At 34.9% G+C, this 17,534-nt stretch overlaps 3 protein-coding genes across 3 annotated transcripts; 1 reads left to right on the top strand and 2 right to left on the bottom strand.

Annotated features, from left to right (window-relative positions):
* The first annotated feature begins 7,887 nt into the window (after positions 1-7,887).
* On the top strand, positions 7,888-8,719 carry LOC132625894 (miraculin-like). Its single transcript, XM_060340516.1, has one exon. The coding sequence runs from the start codon at positions 7,963-7,965 to the stop codon at positions 8,566-8,568; it is 606 nt and encodes a 201-aa protein (XP_060196499.1). The 5' UTR covers positions 7,888-7,962; the 3' UTR covers positions 8,569-8,719.
* A 1,316-nt stretch (positions 8,720-10,035) lies between these two features.
* On the bottom strand, positions 10,036-10,910 carry LOC132602086 (miraculin-like). Its single transcript, XM_060315109.1, has one exon. The coding sequence runs from the start codon at positions 10,832-10,834 to the stop codon at positions 10,223-10,225; it is 612 nt and encodes a 203-aa protein (XP_060171092.1). The 5' UTR covers positions 10,835-10,910; the 3' UTR covers positions 10,036-10,222.
* Positions 10,911-11,212: 302 nt separating this feature from the next.
* Positions 11,213-16,170, bottom strand: LOC132602098 (uncharacterized). Its single transcript, XM_060315113.1, has 4 exons — positions 15,966-16,170; positions 14,905-15,037; positions 14,685-14,799; positions 11,213-11,466 (listed from the first exon to the last, which is right to left on the bottom strand). The coding sequence occupies exons 1-4, from the start codon at positions 16,118-16,120 to the stop codon at positions 11,408-11,410; spliced, it is 462 nt and encodes a 153-aa protein (XP_060171096.1). The 5' UTR covers positions 16,121-16,170; the 3' UTR covers positions 11,213-11,407.
* Positions 16,171-17,534: the final 1,364 nt, after the last annotated feature.

Here is a 17,534-nt window from a genome sequence, read left to right as displayed (position 1 = left end):
ATAGCTTGGAAATATGTCGTGAATTACCATTAAAATGATCTTCATTCAAAAAGGTAATTCAAGTTAAATGCTAGAAGCATTGCTGATGCAAAACTAGTTTCATATTTCAGCTGCAAAATGCTCCCATTAATATTAATGTCCCTGAAGGACAAAGTATACAACATGCATGAAGCATGGTAGATCAACCGGTTCCAAATGAAGTAACCCTTGAAAAGGAAGAGGAGCAAATGATCAAAATGGTCATAATAAGGAGGCAATGTACTCTTGAAGAGCATACGACATAATACTTCATGAAACCTAATGAGAGGTTTAGGTACCTAAAATAATGAAAGTGATGAGATCTCAATAAGTTATGTCACATTGTGAATCGATACAAATGATATATCGTCGATGATATCTTTGGGACAATATGACGCAATATTATAAAAAATTGTGAGGATCTAAATCTATGTCTATAAAGCATGCCAACATAGACATTATTACCAAGTGAAATGATGCATTTTGGTAAGCTTCAAGCTTATTGGACTTGCAATCCAGACAACAGAAAATGCCACTCTTTTAAATATTAATGGATATTGTCACTTGACAAAATTTATATGAAAAGTCTTGAAGAATTTTGAATGCCTGAAGCATATACAAGTTCTAGACGTTGTGTTCATTATTCTTATATGAATTAAATCAAGCAAGGTGAATGTGATTTATCACCTTAACGAATGTTTAATGACTACGGGTCTATTTATCCCTATGTCTTTGTGGAAATCAAAATCTGTCATATTGTTAGTGCAAGTTGATGACTTGAGAATTATTGAAACTCTTGAAGAGTTTTCAAAAGAAATAGATTATCTACTCAAAGAAGTGGAAATGAGAAACTTGCAGAATTTTTTGGTCCTGAAATGCCATATCTTTATGCAATTGATGCATTTATATATTTTGCTATGACTATGAGGGATTATGGCCATCCGATGTGGTTTTACATGACAGTCAAATCATATAAAGATAACATATATTCATAAAGCAAGTCATGAATGCACTTGGAGTGATTTCAACAATATTATACGCCGATGCAACTCTATCCAAAGACTGAAGATGCAGCAACATACATAGTCCAACTAAAGAGTGGATTCATAAAAGGACAAAGCTCATTTTACCAAAGTTGTTCTTCACAAACGAGCTCCAAAAGAATGGTGATATCAAGGTGTAACAAATTGTTCGAGTGATAATATGGCTGATTTATTCACCAAGTCTATACCAACTGCAACTCTCGAGTGAAGATGTGAAGATTCAAGTTTTTGGATTGAAGTTCTCATCAGGGGGAGTTAATACGCGTTGTACTCTTTTTCCCTTTCAAGGTTTTTTTCCCACTGGGTTTTTCCTTGTAAGGTTTTTAATGAGGCAACCAAATAGCGTATTATTAGAAATGTGTACTCTTTTTCCTTCACTCGATTTTTTCCCACTTGGTTTTTTCTAGTAAGGTTTTAACGGGGCACATTATCTATCAAATAGACATCCAAGGGAGAGTGTTATAAATATTCTTCTAGTCTTAAAATAAAAAAAGTGATATTAGTGGGCAATTCTCAAAACATGACTCGCCCTACAGTCATCCTTTAGAGCTATATTTATTTCTCACTTTTAAAATTGACTATATTTACCACTCACCTGTTAAAACTTCATTTTCAGCTTTAAAAAGTCAAGTGTCATGCTCTTATTGAACCAAAAAACCATCCCCATTTTTAACTCTAAACCAGCCTGCCTCAATACCCACACCCAAATTATTCTCCTCTCTCTCTCTCTATCCAGAAGATATCGTTGAGCCTCCAAAATCAATTGTTAGTCTAGAGCTCCCTAATCTTTTTTCTCTCCCCCAATTCCTTCGTCCTTTTTTAAACAAACAAATCAAGTTTTATTAGATATAATTTAGTAAATAAATATAAGGTTTAATTTATTAAATTATTCCTATTTATTAAATATTTTTGAGAATTGAGCAGTATTAAAAAGAAATACTAATAAATAAATATAATGTATAATTTATTAAATTATTCCTATTTATTAAATATTTTTGGGGAATTAAGCAGTATTAAAAAGAACTACTTTTTTAATGTTAATGATATGGTTGAAAATAATTTTCAACTTTAATCTTGAATTCCTAAGCATGGAGGTAGGGTCAGCTTTAGAAGGGTGGTGCATGAAGTGAATTTGCATTTATTTTATCTTACGAAGATGAGATATCCATGGTTAAGAAATGTTCCTTTTTTATGGCCAGAGCTAGTAGCATTTTTAGAAAACTATCATCCCAGGATTATAACTAAGGTGGTGTATTGGAAGTTACCTCTTAATAGATGGTTTAAGTGTAACACTGATGGAGCATCAAGAGGTAACCCTGGTGCTAGCTCGTATGGATTTTGTGTTAGAAATTGGCAAGGGGATCTTATTTATGCTCAAAGTGGGGAAATTGGAGAGACCACAAATGTTGTAGCTGAAGCAAGAGAAATGTTGGAGGGGATGAAGTACTGCATTGATAAGAATTTACATCTGTTAATTCAGGAGACTGATTCTTTATTGCTTAAAAATGTTGTGGAAGGGGTGTGGGTGGCACCTTGGTGTATTGTACCACAAGTTGAAAGAATAAGGAGAATGAAGGAGCACTGGAATGTGGAGATTCAACATGTGTACAGGGAAGGCAACACCCTTGCAGATTTTTTAACTAACATTGCTTTTGATTTTGCAGGTACCTTAAAGTTATATTCTTTTTCTGAATTGCCTAGTGCAGGGAGGAAAATTCTCAACTTGGATAAACAGCAAATTCCTAACTTAAGGATAAGGAATGCAAGGACTTGAGGCATCTAAGGAGTGCAGGACTAATATTGTAACTCAGGTATTAACATCTCGGCAATGTGTGGTATTAGCTGGGCTCATTCTATTGAAGAGATATCAATACCAGAGAAACAGTTAGAATTGCACATCCATAATGAGGGATTGATAAGTTGGCTATCTATGTACTCATCATTTTAAAGAGTCTATACAGCTTCGAAAAGTGAGTTTTGTGATATTTAGTTCATTTTGAATCTGGAAGCATACTCCTGATGGTTTGTTAGCCAAGTCTCTGGTGAGAGCTTCGAGAGACATATAATTGGCGTCAATCAAAGATTCAAATGCTACTTACACAAAACATACAAGACCAAGCTATATAGAGGATTTAGAAGCCTGATTAATCAGTTATTTTAGCTGGTGAACTCAGATCGATTATAGGTAAAGCCATTTACAACAAATACTGATAATGAGATCGGGGCTTGAAACTGAAAGTCATGGTAAAGCGATTCACATACAAAGATTTCAATTTTGTGGAAAGCAATGGAGGAAGAAAGATCTATGGAACAAAGAGCAGCAAAGGAAATACCTGAGCTAAGATGTCACGCCCCGAACCATGGCCTGGACGTAACACGGCACTCGGTGCCTGACTACATGTGACCGAGCGAACCACATGACTTGCTGAATCATCATGATGCATAACATAAGCGGAATATAACGTGAATGCATGATGAGCCTTTATAAAACATAATAAGTCATAATACTTAATAAAGTACTTGTTTAAACATGAGTGAGCCAAAATGGCTATGCGACTTTGATTATCTGACATGACATAACTGTCTGTTCTAGTCTATGAAACCTCTATCATGAGTCTGACTGAAAAACATACTTACTGGGACAAGGCCCCCAGCATACCTTTAGATGCATAACTAATCATAAGATAAAAGTTGACTAAACCCCGAATGAGATGGGGCTCACAAATAAGCTGATACGAATGTTGTCCTACTGAGCAGATGTGTCGTCCTGTATATCAGTACCTGCATCGTGAAATGCAGGCCCCCGGGCAATAAAAAGGGGACGTCAGCACATTGAATGTACTGGTATATAAAGCAACCGGAAGAAACAACATGGAACATGGAATAACATAGTAAGAACTGAAACTGAAAACTTGGACATGAACATGAGCATGAGCATGAGTACAAAATCATGAAATTTAAAACTGAAACTGAGTACTGGAAGCATGAGATAGTCTGTAGTAATCTGTAATAATCTGTAATAATCTGTAATACCGACATAAACCACCACGGGGAGGAGCGTGGAGTCTGATCTCTGCCCAATCAGCTAAGCCATCTCGTACCTTGCCGGGGCACGAGACATGAACATAACATGAATGGATCCAAATCCCTCAATGGGGAACATATAAAGGAATCGTCCTACTGGGCGGAGCGATTCTTATCCTACGTTGGCATACGTAGTTTCAGGCTATCTGAGCCTTCTCGGTATTATTACAACTCCCGAACATGAAAATAATATAGTTGGCTAAGAAGCCCATGACTTTCGTGAATTAACTTGTACTTGTCTTGAAATCATGATTTCACGAAATAACTTGTAAACATGGTTTCATGAAATAGCTTGTAAACATGGTTTCATGAAATAATCTTTTAAACATGGTTTCATGAAATAATCTTGTAAACATGGTTTCATGAAATAATCTTGTAAACATGGTTTCATGAAATAACTTGTAAACATGGTTTCATGAAATAACTTGTAAAATAGTTTCATAAGATGACTTGTCATAGTCTTGCAAACATGTTCTTGATTCATGAGTAATACAATAGTTCATAATCATATATTTGTAGTTGACTTGAAAACATGTTTATAACTTGCAAAATAACTCATGCAGTTTCATATGAACATAATGAGAACACATGAGGAAGAATTCATGATTCATGGATTAAGCTAGAATTCCTAATGTCCGTAATGGAAGGTTAGGAATACAATAACGAACATATATACGGGATTCATGTACATACATACATAATTACGGGCTACCAATATGGTGGGTTTAATGCCCTAGGATTTGAACTTCATAGATTTTACGAAACGGATCATGGGGAAGAACGTAGAGGTTCCCACATGTGGATGGAAGTTCTACATACCTTAACTTCCCGCTTTTGAGCGTATCACAATGACCTTCAATCCCTTCAACTTCAATCTATAGCAATACAAGTCATAGGGATTCTATATTAGCAACAATATCCATGTTTTGTTCATCTACGCATTTTATCAAACACTTAGTGGGCATGAAGCTCTATAACCCCCATTAATGGTGTTTTCTTCACCAAATCCCCATTCTTTTACTTCTAACAATTTCTACAAATCTCAATTAGGTGTAATTAACATCATTCTTCACCACCCATATGAATACAACAATCCCAAGCCAACAATCCAACAATTCTAGCATAGTCCATATAATTCTCTTCAACAAACCCAATTATTATACTCCCAAGAATTCATCGATTCATAACTATAAATGATTGGGGAGTATAAATATTACCTTTTGGGTAGTCACCACGAAATCAACACCCCCAAGTCCGATCTTGGGCTTAAAATGACGACATCGACTTGTACTACACTTTTTCCTTCACGAGCTTTGGGATTCGGGGCCTTAAACTTGGTTGATTTTCTACTTTCTCTTTCTAATTTCCCTTCTCTCTCACTTCCTCTCTCTAAAATCTGAGTTTTGGAGGAAAAATGGGCTGTTAGGGTAATATTTTCTTTATATACCAAGGGGAAAATGGGTTGACCCAACTTGAAAACGGGTTGGGACCTTGCTGTCTTAAAACGTCCATATCTCCTTATCCCGACGTCTCCTGTTAACCCACAACCTATGGTTGGAAAGGTTTTTCAATTATCTACAACTTTCGTTCTTTGAGTTTTCCCAAATTCACAAGTTATGATAGGGTTATTGCCTCCCGAAGTCAGGTGACCCGAAACGTATATACGGACCAAGATACGGTCACTGTTACGGTCCCGTAACACGAGATACGGACCGTAACTTGGTACCGTATCTTGGTGAAAATTTCCAGTGAGTTTCTGGAAATTTTCGGGACGTTACGGTCCACTGTTACGGACCGTAACACGAAATACGGCCCGTAACGTTGCCGTTACGCTGGCAGAATTTCCAGCGAACAGGCTTCAGTAAAATGGGCATAACTCTTTGCACATATGTCCGTTTGACCCCCGTAAGATACCGTTGGAAAGATATTTCAAAGGGCTACAACTTTCATCAAGGAAGTTTTCTCAAATTCCCAACGTAGTTTCATGAAATTTGACTGGAAGGAAGACGTATCAAAAACTTAGCCGATTCTATAGGATTTCAAGTGCCTTACTATTAGCCATATTGAGACGATCATATCTCCTTGCTCCGATCTCTGATTGGCTTGATTCTTATATCGTTAGAAAGGTATTTCTACATACTACAACTTCATTGATAGTAACTTCCAAAATTCCAAACCGATCAAGGAGTTATCGCTGCCCGAAATAGGCCTATCAACCATTTTCGCAAAACGTTCAAACCTTCCATGTTTCCACTAGAACTCTAATGATATGAGCTTAAACTCAGTCCTAAAATGCGGGGTGTTACATAAGAAGCACTTGAGCTGATATCTGCTGGTCGGAGCTGCGAAACCGGCGTGGATTGGAGTTCTTGGTCTGAGCTAACATAGAAGCTCATTTTTTTTGGGGGGTGTTGCTTTTTCTTGGGCTTTCTAGATCTGTCCGTCCAGTTCCTTTTGTTTGCTTTTGTTATGGATATTTGGCTAGTATTAATAAAATATATCCACCCGTGTGGTGGTAGCTTATATATATAAAAAAAAAAAGAATTCCTAAACAACTAATTATTTTGAAACAATAATTTTGAGCTTAAACAGTAGCTGAAATGGAGGGAGGGAGTACTTATTTGTTTGAGGCGGGTGGAAATATATGTTGAGCTTTGTATTTGTTGAAAAGTTTAATAAATAAAATGTTACATTAAAAAGAGCGAAATTAAATCTCACGCAATTTTCAGTTATGTATTATCAATTTGGCACGATTTGAAATAGAATGTAGTGAAGTGCCTTATTTTTATTCTGGATTGTGCAAAATCGTGCTAGTTTTCTAAAATATATACATATATTAATTTCTGGTAACAATTCATTCTGTTTTTAATGTTCTATTATGAAAGTGAACTCTATTTACATTATAGGGTGAGGGGTAAATATAATAGCATGAATTTTTATAGTGAACTCTATAAAAATGAGGCTGATTTTTTCGTTCAATAAGAACATGACACATTACTTCTTAAAGTCAAAAATGAAGTTTTAACGGGTGAGGGATAAATATAGCTTAGAATTAATGGGTGAGAGATAAATATAGCTCTAAAGTATAATTGTAGGGTTATATTTGTTGAAAAGTATACCAGAGTTTTCTGATGTAGCTATAGTATAACAAATTACTTAATATTTCTTTTAATTAATTATTAATTAATATTTATTTATCGTTTAAGTGACTTCATAGTATAAACATTTTTTAAATGCCTTTTTTTTTTTTGAAAAAGGATCAAATATACTCTTCTACTTTTATTTATTAATTAACTTTATCCTTCATTATACTATCCGGCTATTTATACTCCTACCGTTATGAAACTTAACAAATACACCCTCTAATTAACGATTCCCCCAAATCAGCCATAATTGCCCTATTTCAATTGAACTCTTTCTTTATCGGAAGAGATATAAGGATGACTAATCTATTGGACCCCCTCAGAATCTTTAATTATATATTTTTATTTTTATTTTTATTTTATATATAAAAGCGCCGGACCTCCCTCAGAAATATTATCCATCGAAAGTCAAAAACTATCTGCTAGGAACTCCCAAAATTGCTCACTGCATTAGAAAAAAAGTCAAAGAAAAAAACACTCAAAAATATTTAATGTAAGGTCAAAGTCAAACACCTCAACCTTTTTAGGCACGTCCTCATGTTTTAAACCAAAATCCACAACCAATGTGCTATATTTTCTTTATAAAAACACAATTCACATCTCTAAATGTCCATGCAAAATTCTCCATCACAAAACAAAAAACAAGTACTGATCATATTACAAAGTTTCATAAAATGAAAAAGGTATTCCTATTACTGCTTCTCTCCATCTTTTTTTCTATCTTCACAAATTCTTGGCTTTGTGAAGCATCTTCCTCACCTGAACCAGTTCTTGACATAAACGGCAAAATTCTCCGAACAGAAAAAACGTATTTTATAATTCCAATAAACGGCGAAAAATACGGTGCCCTTGCTGTCGAAAACATCGACAACGAGACATGTCAACTTCGTGTCCTGCAAAAAAATTACGTCGAACCACATGCCCTTGAATTCATCCCAATTGATAAAAAGAAAGGTGTAATACGCGTGTCTACTGATTTAAACGTTGCGATTTACAGCAGCTATGACTGTCTTCCATCGATAATGTGGCAGCTTGAGAAGTATGATTCGAAAAAAGGGAAGTATTTTATTAATGTTGGTCCTAAGAGTACGAGGAATTGGTTCAAAATTGAGAAGTATGGGCAAGGTTATAAGTTCGTTTATTGTCCTCCAGTGTGCAGTAACTGCAAAGTAATTTGTAAAGATATTGGAGTTCGTATGGTCAAGGGAGTTAGGCGTTTGGCGCTCAGTGATGTTCCTCTTGTGTTCAACTTTAAGAAGGAAATTCTTATAGGTCGTTGAAATTACTTGAACTAATTTTATTCTACCAAAATAATAGTACTAATGATGATGATAATGAACTTGTCCTTCAAATAATAATGATGTAATAAGAGTGCCGTTTGCTAATATGCAGGCACTTAATTTCCTAATAAACTATGCTTTTTATTTCTTCTTTTTTTTGCTAATTATTACATGTATCCGCTATTTTTTTTTATTTGATTGAACGAAAAAATTTATCATCGATTTTATTACTTATCCAAGTAGTTGCAAAGGCCGGTTTTATTTTCCCAATTTGGTACTAATACAAAATTAAAGTTAATGTTGTAGTACTATGTTGATTGAAAATGTTAAAAAGATCAAGATAGATTTGACTACATGGAGAAAATTCGTCTGTAGAATCTCTAGCTAGAAAGCAATTAGACTTAACAAATAATAAACGGAAAGATCATTAAGTCGGCCAATAGACTTAAAAACAAAAGGAAAATTGAAATGAATGTTGGAGTGTCCTCAGTTCGGTAAATTTGAGAAGTTCAAAGAGCACATTATACTAGCCTCAAAGCTTGGATATGGTTTCCCGATGGGAGATCCATGGATCACAGACGGTATCTCCCCATAGCCTTTCGCCTTGATCTGAAAGTGTCCCAACCTCCTTCTCTTTCTTTACCTCCTTCGATGAATCAAGGATAAGTAAGATGTAGTTATCTATTACTCGTTATGTTAAGTTCATGTAGAGATAAGTGTAAAGATTTTTAAGAACCTCTAATTAATTTGTTCACAGGTTAGAGTACTAGCAGTGGAACGAAATATATAAGTCTGAATAAAGCAAAATATGTACAGATTCTCGCAAATCTTAGTTAATTAAAGATTAAGGCGTAATTGATTGGTTGGTTTATTGAACAATACTTCTAATTAGAGGTTCTCTATGCTCATAAATATGGTGGATACATTTGAATAGCAAACCGGTAACACTTAGAAACATTATCTATAAATTTATAATGATATAAAGTAAAGAGAAAAACAAAAATAGCAACCATCCATTGGAATACAACTTGCTGGTTAATTACATCGAGAGAATAGTTTGGACTACGCTTTATTTTTCTGCCTCCAGTTGTTTATGACTGTTATGAAAATGATCTTTCAAATCAGACATTGAGGAGAAGGATCACTCATTGTAATGTTTAGATAATATATAAAATGTCTTCCGAAGCAACCAAAAAAAAAAAAAAAAATTGGACTTGCAATGGCCACATGGGACATTTGATTTTATAAAAGTAGGAAGCGTTTAATGGAACTATTGCAAAGACAAGCCTAACTCTTAAGACTAGAGAGTTATATAAATGTTTTTTGAGGTAGACCGTGGGCGTATAGTATAACACTATAATCTATCTAAAAAAACATTTACCACAATAGGTTTTATTTTCGAATTTTAGCCCGTGGACATCAAACAAAGCTCGTAATAATTCTAGCTCAAATTGAAGGCAAAAGGGATTGCAAAATACATGTATTATTCAGTGACAATGAAAACACCAAGAAGAAATAAAAGCATAGCTTAGGCACTCCTTATTACATCATTGTTCTTTTATAGAACTATCCTTATTACGTCATTGTTCTTTTATAGAACTACTTATTGTCCTTATACTAATTATTATTGTTATTATTTGTTATTTATTCGATCTTAAGAAGTAAATTCCTTTTTGAAGTTGAACACAAGAGGGACATCGCTGAGTGCCAAACGTCTCTGTCCGTTGACCATATAAACGCCAACATCTTTGCAAATGACTTTACAATAACTGCATACTGATGGGCAATAAACAAATTTATAACCTCGTCCATGCTTCTCAATCTTGAACCAATTCCTTATAGTTTGAGGACCAGGATTTCCTTCAACACCACCATCTTTAATAAAATACTTGCCAGTTTTCGAATCGTAATTCTCAAGTTGCCACACAGTGGATTGATCACACCCGTGGGTGCTGAAAATCGCGATGTTTAAATCAGTAGACACGCGTATTACGCCTTTCTTGGGGTTCACTGGGAATAATGCCACAGCACTTCCGTGCCCGCCGTATAATTGTTGTACGACACCAAGTTGACATTTCTCATTGCCAGTGCTTTCTAAAGAAATCCCCTCATATTTTCCGTGTTTTACAGGCACTACGAAATATGTTGTGTGTGTTCGGAGAATTTTGCCATTTATATCAAGAACTGGTTCTGGTTCAAGTGAAGGTGCAGAATTTGTGAATGTGGTAATGACAGAAAGAAGAAGTACTAGCAAAGCCGCCTTCATTTTGCAGTGAAACCGTCGAGTCTTTTTTTGTTTTTGTTTTGTGAGGGGGAATATTGTATGGATATTAGGGACATATGCGATTAGTGTTTTATATAAGAAAAATAGCACATTGGATGGATTTTGGTTTAATTAAAACTTGGGGTGACTTGGAAGGTTGACGGTGTTTGACCCCAAATTCATTTGTATTTTCAAAGGATTTTGACCTTTTTCTTTTTTCAATATCGAATGAGCAATTCAACGAGTTCCTAGCTGATTGTTTTGATCGATAATAATTCTATAAGAAACCAGCGGCACAAGAGATGTCAACTTGATGTCATCTAACAGAGATACTACGAATATAGGTCCTTCTGTTTTGCAAATTCTCGTGTTTAAAAGATGTTAGTAACAACTACCTCAGCATCAATTAGCAAGCAGATATATATGCCTGTATTCATAATCTTCACAACACTCACTACAATGTTTCACAGTCAAAGACTAGATGTCATAAAAGTAATAGTTATACAGCCTTATCCAAAACCGCAAAGCCACATTTATAATTCCGTCAAATGTTTTGAATTACTGGTGCAGATCCATCTATTCTTCACCATTTTCAGCATCCTCTTCAGCCATTTTCCTCTTCTTTTCTTCTTCCTCTACAAAAGATCAATGTAATAGTCAAGTAGCTGGCACAAAACTAACACACGAAACAGATTACCTCAAAATTAGTAAAATAAACGTGTTTCAATCCTATTTATTTATTAAAAAAGAAGGCCAAAAAATTCAAAAGTAGGTAAAAGATCCAGATAAGATTAGAAGCATTCTCGTCAGTTAAAGTTAGATTCTCAAGAGAACTATTCCACAATGTGCCAAAGATGTATTTTCCTTGATCACACTTGGAAAGTACCCTTGCCTCTATGTTACAAGCTGCTTAGTTAGCTTGATCCTAGGCAAATCCAACCCATAAAAACATGCTAAGATTGTAGTAGGTCCAAAGCCTTGTCTAACAAGCAAGGATATCTCCAGCCATTCTGCTTCCTGAGAACTATTGATAGGGAACTCAAACCCATCCAATCTATACTCTCTAGAGGAATATTGTCATTAAGTATACACCTCCAGTGTTCACAAGTTCCTCATTTTCAAGTTTAACTCTAACCAACTACACCTTAGTCCCAAACAAGTTGGGGCTGACAATATGAATCCTCACGGTTCATGACGCTCCATTTAAACTCATCGCAATCCAATTTAATACAAAATAAAAATAAAAAAGCACTAGAAGTTCTGTCTATTTTCTACCAGCATACAGATATCTAACAAAACTAAAAGACTAGCAGAAACATAACAAAGCAACAAGCAAACTGGGCATTGTGGGTAAATTCTCTTAATCATATTCAAGACCTAAGGTGCAAGATGTGTGAGACCTACAACAATAGCCTTTCAAAGGCTATTTTCCAGTGGGAAGACTAGACCAGCAGCATTGGTTGATTAGACTTTCATATGCACGAAGATGATTTTACTATGCTTTTCTTTTGTACGAAGATGATTTTAATATTCTTGTCTTTAGCACGATTTTGGCAATGTGTAATGCACAAATAAGGGTCTTCTGATATACAGAGGATTTAAATACCGAAAAACGGAGAGTGGTCCAGAATTATTTGGATAGACAATGTTAAGGCCATATTGGCTTCATATGGCATCTCTAAAGTCAATAGTGTCTCCAACTGGACATGCACTCTCATTTGATACACCTACAGCACTTCAATCGGGATCAAATCTTGCTAGGATTTAGTTACAAAGTTGACTTGCTCAGTAAATTGCCTAAAAGGGTATCAATTGGCAGACGTGGAGTACAAAATCAATCCCACAATAACAAAGTGATGCATTAATTATTAAGAAAACATTATGAATAAGAAATTAGCATATGAGGACTATCATTAACAAAGTGATACATTAATTCTTTTGTTTAAAAGAATACTTTTTGTGTTTATAGTTACATTTTCTTGCATCGAAGCTGGATTTTTTGGAACCCTTGCAGCTATGGAAGCATTCTATCCAGCTTCCATTTTTTACTGGCTTACTACCAGGTTGGTGCTAAGTTATTATTAATAAATTACCTGTACTTATCAAAAATATTGGTTATATTTTCTTGCATTACAATTTACTTATTTATTTTTTTCCATTAGCACTTTTGTTTGCTAAAGGCAACTCTGTAATTGTGCTTTTGGTTAAAGTTCCAACAGACTTGCACTTTTGTGCACTGCTTGAATTTGACTACTCTGTTTGGGGATAACATGGTTCAAAAGGTGCTGATAAACCTGAGAAGAACATACATTAATACACTTATAAATGCAAAAAATGAGATTCCATCTATGTAGAAACTAAAATTTCCTGAAACAACTAGGATAAGATTAGAAAGGTCAACCAGGCTTAGAAGAGAAGGGCTCCAAAGGAGAGTAAGAGGGACCAAAGACGTAGCCTATTGTCAGGGTTCAGGAGCACCAAAACGCTGACATAATAGACACTGACAGAAAATAGCCGACCACAATGGAGGTGAATCAAAAAGAGGTTCAACACGGAAGTGTCATCAATAAAGCGGGAATCCATAGTGACCAGTATCGAAGGAGCCAAACAAATCGGAATTAAGGAGCAACCATATGCAGCTGTAGCTAGGGACGTTAAAAGATTATTAAAAACTGACCAAACCTATCGACCCGACTTACTTGAACCAATGGTTAGATTTCAGGATAAGCTTATAACACACCAGATAATTAGGATATAATTAATTTTTTTTATGTATATTTAAAAAAAAAAAAAAAGGAACTGGCCTACTAAGTACTACTCCCTTCGGATGTTTGACTGAACATGGAGTTTAAGAAAGAAAAGACAGACTTTTGATACATAACCTGACTATATATTGTATCAAAAGTATTCTTAGAACTTGTGGTCATTAATATATCATGACACTCCTATGGCTATAAGAGCGTGTCTCTCTTTTTTTTTTTTTTTTTGGGACAAGGTAAAGGATTTTATTTGATAACCAGTACTAACAAGGTACATGCCATTCTTATTCCTTATCTATTAGTGTATGTAATGTTTCACTTTTACTAATTAGCCCTTCATCACGGTTTTTGCATTTTTTGCTTTGAAGAAAACTAGTCAGAAAGCTGTTTCAAAAAAAAACAAAAAAAAAACAAATCAGAAACTTCATCTTAACATGAAATGGACTTGATATAGAGGATTTCTGTAGCTGACTTAAACTAGTTCGGGATTGAGTGGTGGTGTTGTTGTTCAACCTAAAAAGGGAACCATCTTGCACATCCATATTTATCCACACAAAAGTAAAGAGGCAATCACTAACCTTCTTCCCCCTAAAATGAAAAGGTGAGTGTAATCACTTTCACGAGACCAGACCAGATGAAGATGGCAGGGCAGAAAACAACATTAAGAGTTTACTTCAAAACAATTTCACAGATCAGTTTTCTAAACTCACAAAGTAGCATTGAAGTGGTGCAACCAATTTTATCTACCTTCATGAGGTGCAATTAAAAGCCTCCTTAAGCAAAGTCCAAACCACTGCAAGTCAACCTACTGCAGGTGATATTACAAATTGGTCCACTCATGAAAGCTTTTTATGAAGGAAAAATTATCTTGGAGTAACTATTTGTTTCATCAGATGTTCTAACACTTCCTTACAGCAGAAGTACAGGGAACAATCTCAGCTAAAACTTACTTCAAGAGACATATCAAAAGGTAATCCCGTGGTTTTTCTTTTTCTATTTCCATTACTTTTAACAAGCTATGGAACAAGACCATTACATACTTGAGAGTCAAATAACAACAAACACATTATAAACAGAAAACAGAAATAACTTACCCATAAGTTGAGCGAGTGCCTTCATGGTGCGTTTCTCAAGCTTGTCAAGTTTCTTTTGCACATCCCTTCGCAGGTCCCAGTTTGGCTTCTTGGGGACGATATTTAAAAACGGATCCTGGTAAATATAACCAAAGAAAAGTCATGACAATGAACACAACTAATACAAATCCAAAATGACGAAGAAAACGAAAGGAAATAAATAATGTAATCACTCAAGCACCTCTTTCTTCTCTTCGGGTGGAGGTAGAGTGGCCATAGGGTCTTCGAACTTTGGGAGTGCTGGTGGAGCGACTTTGCCTTCTTGAAGCTGTTTGTCATGTGGCAGGTAATTCCGGAACTTCATTTGGACATCACTGAAATATATATCAATAAATCAATACTATGCCAAACTAGTCCAGTTCAGTCATCTAGTAAACTGCGTGTATGAAAAGACAGCTACTTGTTAGGAGTCAGTTTTGGCTTGCCTCTTTCCTCTTATTAGTCAGCTGGTTTAATATCTTTTACCTGGCTGCTTGTCTGTCACCCCTATCTCTAAAATAGCTTATGCACTGCACTTTTTACCACTAAATAGGAAGCCACGAGGGACTTCAAAACTCTCTATTCTGCTCTATTCGGATTTTTTTTTTTTAATTACGTCAAGGAGGGGGAAACAAATCAATAAACAACTGAGGGGGAGCCAGGATTTGAAGCTTATGGGTTTGGAATTTTAAGCTTATGGGTTTAATTTTAGTCCTTTTAACTATCTGGGTTCTAACTGAACATACTCAATGAATTTCTTAAGACAAATACATGGTATGGACCAAAGTTATTGCGTTCGTCTGAACCAGAAAGTTATAGTTTAAACCTTCCACCCAGAGGCGAATTTATATGTCGAATTTGGGGCACAAGAACCCATGGTCTCTATGTAAAACTAGGTAGCTTATGTATATATTTTCTAAAATTAGTATGACATTATTTATCAGCACTCATGCCACAAGAAGGCTAAATGGTGTATTTGGTTAAAAGTTGAATTATTTACCTAGAGGACTAGCAATCAATTCCAACATAATACATTTTTTTCTTTCCTTTTTTTTAGTGGTGCACCCATATTCTAAAAATACTAGATTCGCCTTTGTAACGAACCTTCCACCTCAACCCCTATTGGGGCCCTATTTCATTCCAATACTAAAGGATTTGTCTTTTACACATTCAAAAAACTTGAGCAAGGATTGTAAAGCTACAATGCTTCAAATAAACTTTTAAAAAGAAGGGGGGATAAAAAAGGAATTAAGTAGTGCATACTTTTGGTCTTCATCGTCTTGGTTAGTGTTGGTGTTGTTATTATGATCATCATTGTCAGGGGTTTGAAGAAGTTGTTGAGCTTCTCTAAGGGCTCTCAGCCTCTCCCTACGGGCCACTGCCGCCGCCTCTATGGCGTTTTCCTCCTCCGTCGACATTCAAAATCGAATGCTTGCTCTTTCGAAAAAAGTAGAAGAGACAACATTCATTCAGCAGCTTGGTCCAATTTATATGTATTTTTAGTTGTAAATTTTAGGGGAACAGGGTCAAAACATATACCTCTCCTCTTAATTATATTGAAATTAGTTATTTTGATATTATTTTTTATTGATTATTTGATTTGTTGTATTAAAAGTAACTTGCATTGCATAATTTTTAAGAAAAAGTTATTTGTTTACAAAAATACCTTCCACCTTATGTAGTAGAAAAGGGTTTTGAGAACTTCAGGGCTATTTTAGTCAATTTCACAGTTTTATCTGGGATAAGTTACTATTCCACCCTCCGATAGTTATAAGTTATCCCAGCATTATTTTTAATCTTGGCATAACTTATCCACGATTAGTAACCAAACAAAACATAAGGTAATACTAAATTTTTATCCAATCACTATTTTTGTTTATCCATCGTACCAAACCACCCCTAAAGTTTTTAAATATACCCATGTCTTAACAAATTCTCAGCATAACCCGATTTTATTTTTAAACCCGATCCAACTAAATAAAAAACCCATACGGGTTACCCGCTCCTGTGCCTAGTGGCTCATGTAGGACTCGGGAACAAGTTGGTCGCATATGATTTTTTATGTAGTTGGGTCAGGTTTAAATAGAGCGGGTTTAAAAATGAAATCGAGTTATTTTGGGGAATTTGAGGATTTCCGTTAAGATAGGGATATATTTGAAAACTTTAATGACGGGAAGGATATTTTTTATCTAAATTTGTAACAGAAGATATTTTTAGCCCTTTTCCCAAAGTAGAGGGGCATTTTTTACCCCCTTCCCAAAATTTTAATCCCAAAGCCCAATCTGAATAATAAAGAAAATACTAAAACCCCAAGTGATTTAATTTGTAAAAAATTAAAGTGAAAGTAAATTTAATTAACTATAATAAAAGATATAAAATTTATTTTAAAAAAGAGTTAATGTGTCAAAAACAAGCTCAAGGATAATTTTTTCGCAAGTTTTACTCTCCGACTATCCGTTGTTTTTCCTACCTGAACTACCACCATCTATGTATTAAAATACACCTCGAGCGAACAATCAGGTGTTCGCTTTTTCTACCTAAAATATGGCCATCTACTCAACTAGGCATGTTTTATGATAGTTCAAGTAGGAAAAGGATACAACTATTAATTGGGAAATTCGCAAAAAAATGATAATTTAGGTGTGAATTTTACCTTTATTTCTTTTTAAAATACACGTATATTTATTAATTCGTTGAGAGCATTGGATGAGTTTAAGTTTTTTGTTACAGAATGGAACCGCCTATTTTTATTTTTAACTTTTTAAATTTTGAGGGCTAAAATTTCCTTTCACAGTTTCAACTTTCAGAATGAAAAAATTTACTTAAGGATCA

The sequence above is a fragment of the Lycium barbarum genome, chromosome 1, assembly GCF_019175385.1.
Source record: "Lycium barbarum isolate Lr01 chromosome 1, ASM1917538v2, whole genome shotgun sequence".
NCBI lineage: Eukaryota > Viridiplantae > Streptophyta > Magnoliopsida > Solanales > Solanaceae > Lycium > Lycium barbarum.
The sequence above is the reverse complement of the archived record's forward strand: the minus strand, read 5'-3'. Positions and strand labels throughout refer to the sequence as shown.

Bases quoted from the DNA above. Each gene is read 5' to 3' on its own strand.
- LOC132625894 (XM_060340516.1), top strand. From the start codon at position 7,963: ATGAAAAAGGTATTCCTATTACTGCTTCTCTCCATCTTTTTTTCTATC.
- LOC132602086 (XM_060315109.1), bottom strand. From the start codon at position 10,834: ATGAAGGCGGCTTTGCTAGTACTTCTTCTTTCTGTCATTACCACATTC.
- LOC132602098 (XM_060315113.1), bottom strand. From the start codon at position 16,120: ATGTCGACGGAGGAGGAAAACGCCATAGAGGCGGCGGCAGTGGCCCGT. The intron at 15,038-15,965 runs GTATGCACTACT...TATATATTTCAG, and splicing joins CAAGACGATGAAGACCAAAA to TGATGTCCAAATGAAGTTCC. The intron at 14,800-14,904 runs GTGCTTGAGTGA...TATATTTACCAG, and splicing joins CACCCGAAGAGAAGAAAGAG to GATCCGTTTTTAAATATCGT.